Below are 12,951 nucleotides of genomic sequence, written 5' to 3'. Positions count from 1 at the left end.
AAATCAACAGAAAATAGACAATAGAAGCATACTCACAGATGACCTCAATATTGGAGCTAATGGATAAGAACTTTAACATAGCTATGATGAATATGTTAAAGAACCACAGAGAAGCTCTTTAAAAAATGTTTAAATGCAGTCCATATACAGAAGTTTCTTACTGAGGCATCTGAAGAGCAGTCTGAAATTAGCGTGTAAAAATGCTTCCACATGGTTTTGAGACACTCCCGTCTCTAAGGGGTGTAGTTCACTAACCATCTACATCAGCCTCATCAAGTTTTCTTATTAAAATTTAGCTTATCAGACCTACTTGGCGGGGGAACCCTCCCTATAATTGGATAGGATATGAGAGCCTGCATTTTGAAGGAGCATTTGAGAAAATTCTGAAGAACTATAAACTTTAAGAACAAGGAGCATAGAGAATTTCTGCTATTGCCTTTTGTGATTCTGAGGATTCTGAATATCCCAGGCAGAGCTGGTCTCAAGATCTTACTGATATTCTTGAGGCACCCATAATGTCTACAGGTTATAATAAAATCAGCTTACACCAAATTGTACCACACATGCACAGTTATTAAACAACCAGCATTTACTAGCAAGTGTCCAGAAAAATGTTTATACAGCCTGTTTTGTCACTCACGCAAAGGGCAGCATTCTGTTCTTATAGGCCCTCTAACCACAAAAAAACATAAAAAGCTCACTCAGAAGCAACAATATTCTAGAGCAGGATTCTTTGCTCGGCTCACTGCAACCTCCGCCTCCCGGGTTCAAGTGATTCTCCTGCCTCAGCCTCCCGAGTAGCTGGGATTACAAGCAAGCACCACCATGCCCAGCTAATTTTTTTATTTTTATTAAAGACGGCTTTCACCATAGTTGTCAGGCTGCTCTCAAACTCCTGACCTCGGGTGATCCACCCACTTCAGCTTCCCAAAGTGCCGGAATTACAGGCGTGAGCCACTGTGCCTTGCCCTACTAATCTTAGAGTTGACATCAGGCAACTAAAATTATATAAAGGTTTGCTGGAAAAAGGATGGCAAATTTTGGGTACTATCCCTAAGAATAGAAGTTAAATCCTGGGTAACCTGATGGAGAGGATCTCTGAAATATTGTATCCAATCCACATATCATGTACATCTGTAATTCCCCAAGGAAAACTAATTTCTTACACTTATAGATGCCATTTAAAAAGCAAAATTTTCACCAGTGAGCACCTACTTCTGATATTCACTGTGCCAAAATGCAAAGCATTAGGTGTTAATAGACATATGGATAATAGAAGAACCTATGGTAGCTGTTCAGCAATGTTGCATTTACGGTATAATGCTGGCTGACCACAGCTGGTTGGAAGAGTAGTTTGCTGGCCTCAACTAGTGAATGCACACCTGGTATCACATGGCCCAAGCCAAAGTATTTAACTTGAGAGTTATAGCCATAAAGAGAACTGTCTGGAGAGGTGAGGGTACCAAGGCGTAAGGAGATAAAAGAGGTTCCCCTGTAGCATTTGGTGGTAGCAGCGGCAGTAATTGCAATGGCTGACAAAGTCCAGATCCAGAAGCTTCCTGAGATGTTATGGAAATGGCTACATTTGACAAGTGGAAATGTTATAGAAGTGACAATAATGATCATTGCAATATTTACTGAGCACTAAACTCAGACTCTGCACTGTGTTAACTTCTTAATTGTTCAATTCATTTAATCTTTATGATAACTATTTGAGATTGATGTGAAAAATGAGGATTGGAGGAGTTAAATACATTTCCCAGTTTATCCAGCTGGTGAGTGGAGAAGCCAGTATTTAAGCCATTGTATTTGATTCCAAACCCCAAACTATTTATTTTTAAAAAGGGAGAGGAGATTGATGTGGCTTAGCAACTGCACATGTAAAATTTAAATAGGGATTTTAGTCAACATGAAACTTGGGTATGAGTCAACAGTTTCATGTGGCTGTCAAAAAGCCAAAGTCAACCTTTAGCTGCACTGCTAATCATATTAGCTCAGATCTATTGAGTACAGGGCATGTGCTAAACACTTTACATGTATTAATTCATTGTATCTTTACAACAGTCTTACGAGGTCTTCCCTTTTTTATTGATGAGGGAACTGATAGAAAGGTTACAGACCTTACCCAGAGTTACGGCAGCCTAAGAGATAGAATGTGGTGATTAAATGGGGAGAGGCCTATGTTCTGGTTAGGCCTGAATCTTACCCAAAGTTTACACAATGGGATTTTAAAAGCAAGGGGAAGATTTTGAGCTAAAAAATTTCAGTCATTGCTTACATTAGTGGTTCTCAAACATTAGTGTGCATAAACTTTGTCTGGGGAATTCAATGAAATTTACAGCTCGCATGCCCACATTGAGAGGTGATGATTCAGAATTAGCATTTAAACAACTGTCATGAGTGATCTCATGTCGGGTTGTGCTCAATGATCCCCTAAGGATGCTCTGAGAAACATTTGATAAGGTGTTCTTTGTAATAGTTCAAGACTAGCTTAAGATGAGATACTTCAGGTATAAGGAACAAAGGAGTCTTGTCCTACGTCTCAGAAAAAGGGATTAAAAGCTTTCTGGCACACACGAAAGTGCACATGTGTTCACACACACACACACAGAAAGAGACAGCACCTTATTTCTAAGGATCTCACAAAAAGAAGAGTCAAATTTGTGTAAAATTATGGAGGATCTTAATTTATACACCCAGGTATTACTTGTTACTTTTAAAATAATGGCTTTGTAGTTTTATTATTAAAACAGCTATACAATAACAATACAGCAAGTGAGAATATTTTATCCAAAAAAATCACTACCCAGAACAATGTCAAGATTTCTCCCTGTGCTTTCTTCTATGAGTTTGATAGTATCAGGTCTTGTGTTTAAGTCTTCAATCCATCTTGAGTTGATTTTTGTATATGGTGTGAAATAAGGGTCAAATGTCATTCTTCTGCATGTGGTTATCCGGTTTTCCCAATACCATTTACTAAAGAGACTTTTCTTTCCCCATTGTATGTTCTTAGCATCTTTGCCAAAGATCATTTGACTAAATGTGTCCGTTTATTTCTGGGCTGTTACTTTTGTTCCATTAGGGTATAGGTCTGTTTTCATGGCAGTAGCATGCTGTTTTGATTACTATAGCTTTGCAGTGCATTTTGAACTCATTTAGTGTGATGCCTCAACCTTTGTTGTTTTTGCTCAAGATTGCTTTGGCTATTCAGGGTCTTACATGGTTCTACACAAATTTCAAGATTGTTTTTTCTATTTTGTAAAAAATGTCATTGGAATCTTGATAGGTATTGCATTGAATCTGTGGATAACTTGGGGTGCTACAGACATTTTTAACAATACTAATATTCCAATCCATGAACATGGGATATATTTCCATTTATTTGTGTCATCTTAAATTTCTTTCATCAATGTTTTAAAATCAGTGAACAAATCTTTTACCTCTTTGGTTAAATTTACTCCTAAAATTTTAAATTTTGGTAGCTATTATAAATGGGATTTATTTCTTGAAATATTTTTTCAGATCTTTGTAGATAGTGTATGGTGTATAGGAAAGCAATTGATTTTTGTATGTTGATTTTGTATCCTGTAACTTTATTGAATTCATTTATTAGTTCTAATAGTTTTTTGTTGGAGATTTTAGGGAGATACATATATCATATATATGATATATTTGATATATATTATATATGATAATGTCATCTGCCAAAAAAGACAATTTTACTTCATTCTTTTCAATTTGGATTTCTTTTGTTTCTTTTCTTGTCCAGTTGATCTCACTAGGACTTCTAGTACTATACTGAATAAAAGTGATGAGAGTGACATCTTTGTCTTGTTCCAAATCTTAGAGGAAACCTTTTTAACTTTTCATCATTGAGTATAATGTTAGCTGTGGGTTTTATACATGGATTTTATTATGTTGAGATATATTCATTTTATGCCTAATTTGTTGAGAGCTTTTATCATGGAAGGATATTTAATTTTGTCAAGTGCTTTTTCTACATTTAATAAGATGATCATATGGTTTTGTGTCCTTCATTCTGTTGATGTGGTATATCACAATGATTTGTGTATATTAATCAATCCTTGCATCCCAGGGATAAATCCCACTTAATCATGGTGTAAGATCCCTTCAATATGCTGTTGAATTTGGTTTGACAGTATTTTGTTGAGGACTTTTGCATCTACGTTCATCAGGGATATTGGTCTATAGTTTTCCTTTTTTGTTGCCTTCTTCTCTGGCTTCAGTATTATGGTAAGCTGGCTTCTTCAAATAAATTCAAAAGTTTTCCCTTCTCTTCAATTTTTTGGAAGAGTTTGAGAAGGACTGGCATTAACTCATTCTTAAATGTTTTTCAGAATTCATCAGTGAAGCCATTAGGTCCTGGACTTTTCTTTCTTGGGAGGATTTTAATTACTGGATCAATCTTCTTACTAATTATAGGCCTACTTAGATTTTCTATGTCTTCATTAGTTAGTCTGGATAGTTGTATGCTTCTAGGAATTTATCCATTTTTTTCTAGGTTATCCAGTTTGTTGGTGTATAGTTGTTCATAGTAGCTTCTTAAGGTACTTTGTATTTCTATGGTATCAGTTGCAATGCTTCCTTTTTCAGTTCTGATTTACTTGAGTATTCTCTCTTTTTTCTAGATTGTCTAGCTAAAGGTTTGTCGATTTTGCTTTTTTTTTAAAAAAAATCGACTCTTCACAATTTTTTGGATACGACCCCCAAAGCACACTCAACAAAAGCAAAAATAGGCAAATAGGGTTGCATCAAACTGAAAAGTTTCTGCATGCCAAAGGAAATAATCCACAGAGTGAAGAGACAACATCAGGAATGAAGGAAGATACTTGTAAACCATATATCTGATAAGAGGTTAATCACCAAAATACATAAGGAACACAAAACCTCAGTAGCGACAAAACCCAATTTAAAAAAAACGGGCAAAGGACAGAAATAGACATTTCTCAAAAGAAGACACACAAATGGCCAACAGGTATATGAAAAAATACCCAATGTCAGTAATTATAAGAGAAATACAAATTAAAATGACAGACAATGAAATATCACCTCACACCTTTTAAAATGGCTTTCTTCAAAAGGACAAAAGAAAAACAAGTATTGGTGAAGCTGTGGAGAAAAGGGAACTCTTATACACTGTTGGTGGGAATGTAAATTAATACAGCCATTATGGGAAAATGTGTGCAGGTAACTGAAAAAACTAAAAATGAAACTACCATATGATCCAGCAAACCCACTTCTGGGAATATATCCACAGGAAATGAAAGCAGTATATCAAGAGATATCTGCACTCCTATGTTTATTGCAGCACTGTTCACAATAGCCAAGTTATGAAATCATCCTAAGTGCCAATCGATGGATGAATAGATAAATAAAATATTATATATACACATGTATTTATATACACACATGCGATGAAATACTCTTCAGTCTCAAAAAAAAAAAAAAAAAAAGACAATCCTGTCATTTGCAACAACATAGATAAGCCTAAGTAAGCCAGGCACGGAAAGCCAAATACTACATGATCTCACTTACAAGTGGAACATTTTAAAAAGTTGAACTCATAGAAGCGGAGAGCAGAATGGTGATTGCTAGAAGCTGTGACTATGAGGAGGAATGGGAAAATGCTGGTCAAAGTGTACAAGATTTCATTTGGCCAGGGTGAATAAGATCTAAAGTTCTAACATACAGCATGTGAGTATAGTTAACAATAATGTATGTATACTTGAAAACTGTTCATAGAGTAAGTCTTACATGTTATCTTAACAAAAAAAAAATGTTAAGTATTTGGGTTGTCTGATATGATAATTAGTTTGATTTAATCATTTTACTGTGTATTCATATGTCAAAACATCATGTTGTACACTGTAAGTATATATAATTTCTATTTGTCACTTAACCTTAATAAAACTGGAAAATATTTTAGAAGAACATAGTGACATAGAAAAGCAGCATAATGAAATTTTTAAAATAGACTTTTTTTTTTAGAACAATTTCAGGTTCACAGCAAATTTGAGGAGAAAGTACAGAAAGTTTTTAAATACCTTCCCCCGTCACACACCCACAGCTTCTCTCCACCCACATCAACATCCTGCACCAGTGGTACATGCGTTACAAATAATGAGCCAACATTGACACATCACTATCACCCAAAGTCTATAGTTTACATTACGGTTAACTCTTAGAGTTGTGCATCCATTGAGTTGTGACAAATGTATAATGATATATATCTACCATTACAGTATTATACAAAATCAGTCCACTGCCCTAAAAATCCTCTATATTCTGCTTGTTCATCCCATCCTCTCCCCAACCCTTGGGAACCAATGATCTTTATACTATCTCCATAGTTTTGCCTTTCTCAGACTGGTTTCTTTCACTTGGGAATATATTTTCAATTTCCTTCATGTATTTTTGCAGCTTGATAGCTCCTTTTATCACTGAACTGAATATTCTATTGTGTGGATGTACCACAGTGTGTTTATTCATTCAGCTACTAAAGGACATCTTGGCAATTATGAAAAAAGTTCCTATAAACATTTGTGTGCAGACTTTTGTGTGGACTTAAGTTTTGAACTCATCCAAGTAAATATCAAGAAGCATGACTGATGGGTTGCATAGTAAGAGTATGAATCATTTTGTAAGAAACTCAAACTGTCTACCAAAGTGCTGTACCATTTTGCATTCCCGCCAGCAATGAATGAGAGAGTTCTTGTGGTTCCACATCCTGCCAGCATTTGATGTTGTCAGGGTTTGGGATTTTATTCATTCTAGTAGGTGTGTAGCAATACATCTTTGTTGTCTTAATTTGTAATTTCCTAATGATGTATGATGTGGAGCATCTTTTCATGTGCTGATTTACCATCCGTGTATCATCTCTAGTGATATGTTTGTTCAACTATTTTGCCAATTTTTTAGTTGGGATCATTTTCTTATTGTTGAGTTCTAATTATTCTTATTTTTAATAACAGTTCTTAATCATGTATATGATTTGACATACTTTCTATTGGTCCATAGCTTTTCTTCCCATTGTTTTAACAGTGTCTTTTACAGAGCAGAAGTTATTAATCTTAACGAAGTCCAATATCAATTTTTACTTTCATGGATCATGCCTTTGATGTTGTATCTAAAATATCATTTACAAACACAAGGTCACCTGGGTTTTCTCCTTTTTATCGTCTAAGAGTTTTATAGTTTTGCATTTTATATTTAGGTCTATGGTCTATTTTGAGTTAATTTTGTGAAAGGTGTAAGGTCTGTATGTATCCAGCTTTTTTTCTTTTTTTCTCTTTTTTTTTTTTTTTTTTTTTTTTTTTTTTTTGGTGAGTGGATGTTTAGTTGTTATAGCACCATTTGTTGAAAAGATGACCTTTTCTCCTTTAAATTTCTTTTGCTCATTGTCAAAGATCACTTCACTGTATGTGGGTCTATCTTGGCCTCTCTATTCTGTTCCATTAATCTATTTGTCTGCTCTTTCACCAATACCACACTGTCTTGATTACTGTAAATATATTAAGTCTTGAAGCTGAGCAATATCAGTCCTCAGACTTTGTTCTTCTCCTTTAATATTGTGTTGGCTATTATGGGTCTTTTGCCTTTTCATATAAACTTGAGAATCAGTTTGTGATATTCAGAAAATAACCTCCTGGGATTCTGATTGGGATTACTTTGAATCTATAGATGAAGTTGGGAAGAACTGACATCTTAACAGTATTAAATTTTTCCATCCATGAACACAAAATCTCTCTCTATTTATTTAGTTCCTTGATATCTTTTGCCACAGTTTTGTAGCTTTTCTCATGTAGATATTGTACATATTTATTAGATTTGAACCTAAATATTTCATTAGAGTGGTGTGCTAATATAAATAGTATTGTGCTTTTAATTTCAAATTCCCATTGTTCATTGCTGGTATCTGGAAAAGCAGTTGACTTTTGCACATTAATTTTGTATCCTTAAACCTTACCATAATTGCTTATTAGTAACAGGAGGGAGTTTTTTTTTTTTTTTTTTTTTTTTTGTCAACTGAGATTTTTCTACATCAACAGTCATGTCAGCCGCAAAGACAGTTTTCTTTTACTTTTTCCTTCACAATACGTATACTTTTAATTTCCTTTTCTTGTCTAATTTCATTAGCTAGGACTTTCAGTACGATGCTGAAAAGGATTGCTGAGTAGAGACATACTTGCCCTACTCCTTATTTTAACAGGAAAGTTTCTAGTTTCTCACCATTAAGCATGGTGTTAACTGTACGCTTTTGTAAATGTTCTTTTTCAAGTTGAGAAAGTTCCCTTCTATTCATAGTTTGCTGCTACACAATATGATTTTAATATAAAAAAGCAATACATAAAGTAGTGTGTACAATTTCATTCCGATTTTTGGGACAACTGTATTTTGCATTGGAAAAAAGCCTGGAAGAGAATACGTTTATAATTGAAAGTCATTTTTGGCTGGATAATGGGTATTTTCTTTTCCACATACGTCTGTCTTTCCTAAATTTGCCCCAATGAAAAATAATATTATGAAATGTGATTAGGTAGTCTGGAGAGAATGTCTTTTGGCCGTTGGGGGCGGTGGGGTGGTAAGGAAAAACATGAGAAGCTTTTAAAATGGAAATCTATGAAGAGATAACTGATCTCGTAATTGCATCATCAGTGGGAAAGTAAGCTCTCTGAGGACCAGGTCTGACTGAGACATCCCCACAGCGTAGTAGATTAATACATTTTGTGTCTCAGCGTTGCCTGTGAAACGCCATTTACTCACCAGGCATGCTGAACGTGGAACCAGGTTTCTTTCTTTCCAAGTAGTTTTGCTAGTTTAGAGAAAGAGAGAGACAGACACATAAATACATACAGAGAAAGAGAAAGTACTGAACCAGGAACAGCAGGGTTTGAGTCAAAAGAGAGGGGCAGAGGAGCGCGTCCCGTGCCCCAAGGCTGCCACACGGAGCGCCGGCGCGAGGTGCCGGTTCCGGGGCCGAGCGCACGCCCGGAAGGTGGGAGGTGGCCAGCAGCGCCCCCGCCTGGCCCCTGTGCGCCCCGACCCGACGCCTCCCCGCCCGACCAGGTGCCTCGAGAGCGCACCGCTGGGAGGGCTCTCCCGGGCTCGGCGACACTCACGCCCGCGGTGTGCTAGGGCGGCGGCGACGGTGACGGGCGTGGGGCGCGGCGCTGCCTCGGCTGCCGGATCGTTGCAGCGAGCGCTCGGGCCGGCCTGGAGTCTCCGGGCTGAGCCGCCGCGCCTGCATCGTGCGGCACGCCGCGGAGGCGCTCCGGGACAGACCGCGCGGGCGCGCACAAAGCGGCCCGGAGCGACCCGCGCTGCGCGGACCCTCTGTGGGCAGCGCACCCCAGTCTCCCCCGGCTAGCGGCTGCAGGGAGCTCCGGCCCGCGGCCCCTCCGCCTCAAGTCTGGGAGCTGCCGGCCCCACTCTGTCTTTGCCTATGGGGATCCGAGAGTTTCCCAGCGGCGCACCCAGGGGAAAGAGCATCGCTGTGTGAGTAGAGCCCCGGGCGTGGGTGAGCGAGCCGGCGGGCGGGAGGCCGGAGCACCGGGGTGGCCCTTTGCAGCTGGGACACTGGGCAGTCTGGGGCTCGGGGAAGGGCGGCGCGCGCGGCGGAGCTGCTCGGGAAGTTTCAGTCATTCTTTCCCTCGCCACTCGCTCCAACCCGCACTGGCCCGAGGCGCCCAGGATAGGGCACTGGGGACAGCTGCCCGGGGAAGTGGGTGAGTGGCGGCGGGAAGGGAGCAGCGCGGGCTCTGCCGCGGCGCTCGCCCCCGGAGGGCGCCGGCCGCGCTCTTGCTCTCGCCCTGGGATCTGCTCCTCACGAATTCCCTCCTCTCTGTCCACGCTCCCCGTGTCCACCCACCTGCCCGTGGCGCCTGCGACCTCAGTGGCATGAGGAGGTCACCGGACGTCAGCCCCCGGAGACTGTCCGACATCAGCCCCCAGCTCCGGCAGCTCAAGTACTTGGTGGTGGACGAGGCGATTAAGGAGGATCTGAAATGGTCGCGCTCCGTGGAAGATCTCACCAGCGGGCCCGTGGGGCTCACGTCCATCGAGGAGCGGATCCTGCGCATCACTGGCTACTATGGCTACCAGCCCTGGGCAGCGAGCTGCAAAAGTAAGACCCCCTCCAGTCATTTTCCTCCTCCGCCGGTCTGTCTCGTTACCATTGTCACAGCAGCCTCGGGGAGCGCATGCAGCGAGGTGTCCAGCCACCCCGTCCCGCCCTGCCTGCTGATACAGACCCAGGTTTGCAACTTTGAGGAAGAGGCCTGGAGACGGAGTTCTCCTGGACCTCTGAGGCTTTCTGATGTGTTCTCTTACACTCCTTCTTCTCCCACACACAGGATCTCTCTGTATCCTTATCCCTCCGCCTCCAAATGTGGGGGACACTCTTATGTGGCAGATCATAGGAAACAGATCAGAAACTCAAAGTATCCCGGACAGTGTAGCTTCCCCGTGGATCAGAAAGTCTCACAGGGCCCTGGGTCAGGTCTCACCAGGCTCAGCTGGAGATGCTGACTTAGGTAGCCAGGATTGTAACTCTTCCTTGCATCTCCTAGCCCAGATGATAGAGAACAATTCTTGGGGTCTTCATTTTAGATGCTATTCACGCCCTTTTCCCCTGGATTTTATCGGTCTTCGGTAAGGAGGTTCTATAGGGATCTCTCTAGTTAGTGGTGTTGGTCCAAGCAAGATGAATGTTTGGTGTCAGGTGGAGAAGCTGAAATGGTTTTCTGCCAGTGGGTCCCAGCTAATGACTTTGAGGATGCTATGATCAATTAGACAGACATTATCTTATGTCACCAGGACTAATTTGATGTACATTTCTTTTTCTCACTTTGCAAGAGAGAGGTTGATTATGATGAAGTCCAGATATCTATAAATAGAACCATAATTAGGTGGTCTCATCACTGTAGTTTGACATAAAGGATTGCCATTTGCCACCTCAGTCAGTATGAGAAATGGGCCTTGACTTCTTTCATTTGAAATAAAGACTAGATTAATAGCTTGTTGATTTTGAGGTTTTTTCTACCTTTTATTGCTTAAAATTGAAACATTCTTTATTGGTCTTTAGGGGAAAAAATGGGCGTTTGTAATTTAATAATATTCATCACTAAAAAAAAAATGTCTATCTTTAGATTATTCCTAAAACCTTCGAGTCCAAGGCAAAGGTCAGTGGTATGCTAGCAGTTAGCTGGTTAGTTTTAAATTATTTGCAGGAAGAAACAGGATTTGAATGTTTTGCTTTCATGCAGCTTTTAAAAGACTGCATTTCATTGGGTATAAGCCTTTAAAAAAATTATCTGTATCTATTGCAATCTCTTGCCTCTGCTGCTAAAATTGTAGCTGATTACAAAAGGAAGACAAGGGGCCAAATTCTCTTTTTGGTTGGAAAACCCTGGGCATAGGATAACAAAAATTAAACCCCATCGGAAACCATATTTCTTACGGGCATGGATGGAACACTCAATTTTTATTTCTGCTTTCTACATTTCTGTTAGAAAATAGCAATTTTCTACTCTTATTTCCATTTTCTGCTTCCTTAATAACAAAAGACAGTGGTATAAATGACAGCCTTCATAAAGTCATCTGTTTAGTGCTTGAAGTCATAAAAAGGTTTTATCTTTATAAATCTATTTGTGACTGGCTGCATGTGCTTTGAGGAAGTTATCACCAAGGTTTGTGATTTGGGGACTTGGCAGAGAGCTTACAGCAGTGATGACTGTTCAGTACAAACATTTTGTAATTAAGACAAGAGAAGGGCCATGTGGAAATGGAGTCCCTGGCATCACTGGAGATATTCTTAAATGCCTCTCTCTGAGGCTTCATTGGAAGAGTAAATATTAGCAGGCAAGGCTACAGTGATCACTGAATATGAATAAAATCAACTCATTCCACTCTCTCTATTCCTGTGAGGATTATTCTTTATTCCAAGGTATTTCCTTGTTACTATAACGCTTTAGGTGACAACTGATATTTTGGTGAATTAATTAGGCGTTATGTTTAAATTTAGAGAGGGTAATGTTTTATTAATGTATTAATGTAGCAAAAGAGGTTTTTGTTTGTTTGTTTTTTTGTTTGATTATTTGTTTTGTTTTGGTTTGGTTTTTGAGAGGGAGTCTCACTCTGTCACCCAGGCTGGAGTGTGGAGTGCAGTGCTGCGATCTTCGCTCACTGCAACCTCCACTTCCTGAGTTCAAGCGATTCTCCTGCCTCAGCCTCCTGCGTAGCTAGGATTACAGGCGTGCGCCACCACATCCAGCTAATTTTTGTATTTTCAGTAGAGATGAGGTTTCACTATGTTGGCAAGGCTGGTCTCAAACTCCTGACCTCAGGTTTTCCACCCACCTTGGCCTCCCCAAGTGCTGGGATTATAGGTATGAGCCACTGCACCCGGCCCAAAACAGGTTTTAAGGCAGAACTTTTGCTGTTTGCCATTTCTACTCAATTAATAATAATAAAGAGGCTTATCTATTACCTGTAGGTGTCACCTAGTTGCTTTATTTGTTGGTTGGTAATTGTACTCTACCAATGGAGAGAGATGATGGTTACAAGAAAAAAAAAAAAATTCTCATGATCTCCAGAGTGAGTTATGGAAGCTCCAAGCTATTATGTCACCTTTCAGTCATCTTTCAAAGTATTTATCTACGTCCTAACTGAAGGAATTGCCATTGAAAGTTTTTAGACTCTTTGAGAGATGTAAGTCACTTGCCCTTGTAGCAGAATAAATCATTTGAATGACCCAATATTCATTTGTATCCTCTTCATTTTTAGATTTTGTTTGGGTTGTTAAGATAAATGAGGTAATTGTGAACAGTACAGAAATTACCTTTGCTCAATACTCTCAACTCAATCATTTGGATTCATGAGTTTCACTCTAGACAAGAGAATTTTGTAAAGGATTTTTTTTTTTTTTTTTTT

At 39.5% G+C, this 12,951-nt stretch overlaps 1 protein-coding gene across 1 annotated transcript in view; it reads left to right on the top strand.

The window, feature by feature from the left end:
• The first annotated feature begins 8,760 nt into the window (after nt 1-8,760).
• SLC35F3 (solute carrier family 35 member F3) overlaps nt 8,761-12,951 on the top strand; it is a 412,317-nt gene continuing 408,126 nt past the window's right edge. Inside the window, exons 1-2 of the mRNA XM_017857712.1 lie at nt 8,761-9,516; nt 9,915-10,144. Of these exons, the coding sequence (XP_017713201.1) occupies nt 9,464-9,516; nt 9,915-10,144 (283 nt within the window). The 5' untranslated portion in view covers nt 8,761-9,463. The remainder of the gene's footprint in view (nt 9,517-9,914; nt 10,145-12,951) is intronic.

This window comes from Rhinopithecus bieti, unplaced genomic scaffold (genome assembly GCF_001698545.2).
Source record: "Rhinopithecus bieti isolate Rb0 unplaced genomic scaffold, ASM169854v2 scaffold_46259, whole genome shotgun sequence".
In the NCBI taxonomy this organism is placed as follows: Eukaryota; Metazoa; Chordata; class Mammalia; order Primates; family Cercopithecidae; genus Rhinopithecus; species Rhinopithecus bieti.
Note: the sequence above shows the minus strand (reverse complement) of the source record. Positions and strands in the feature narration are given on the sequence as shown.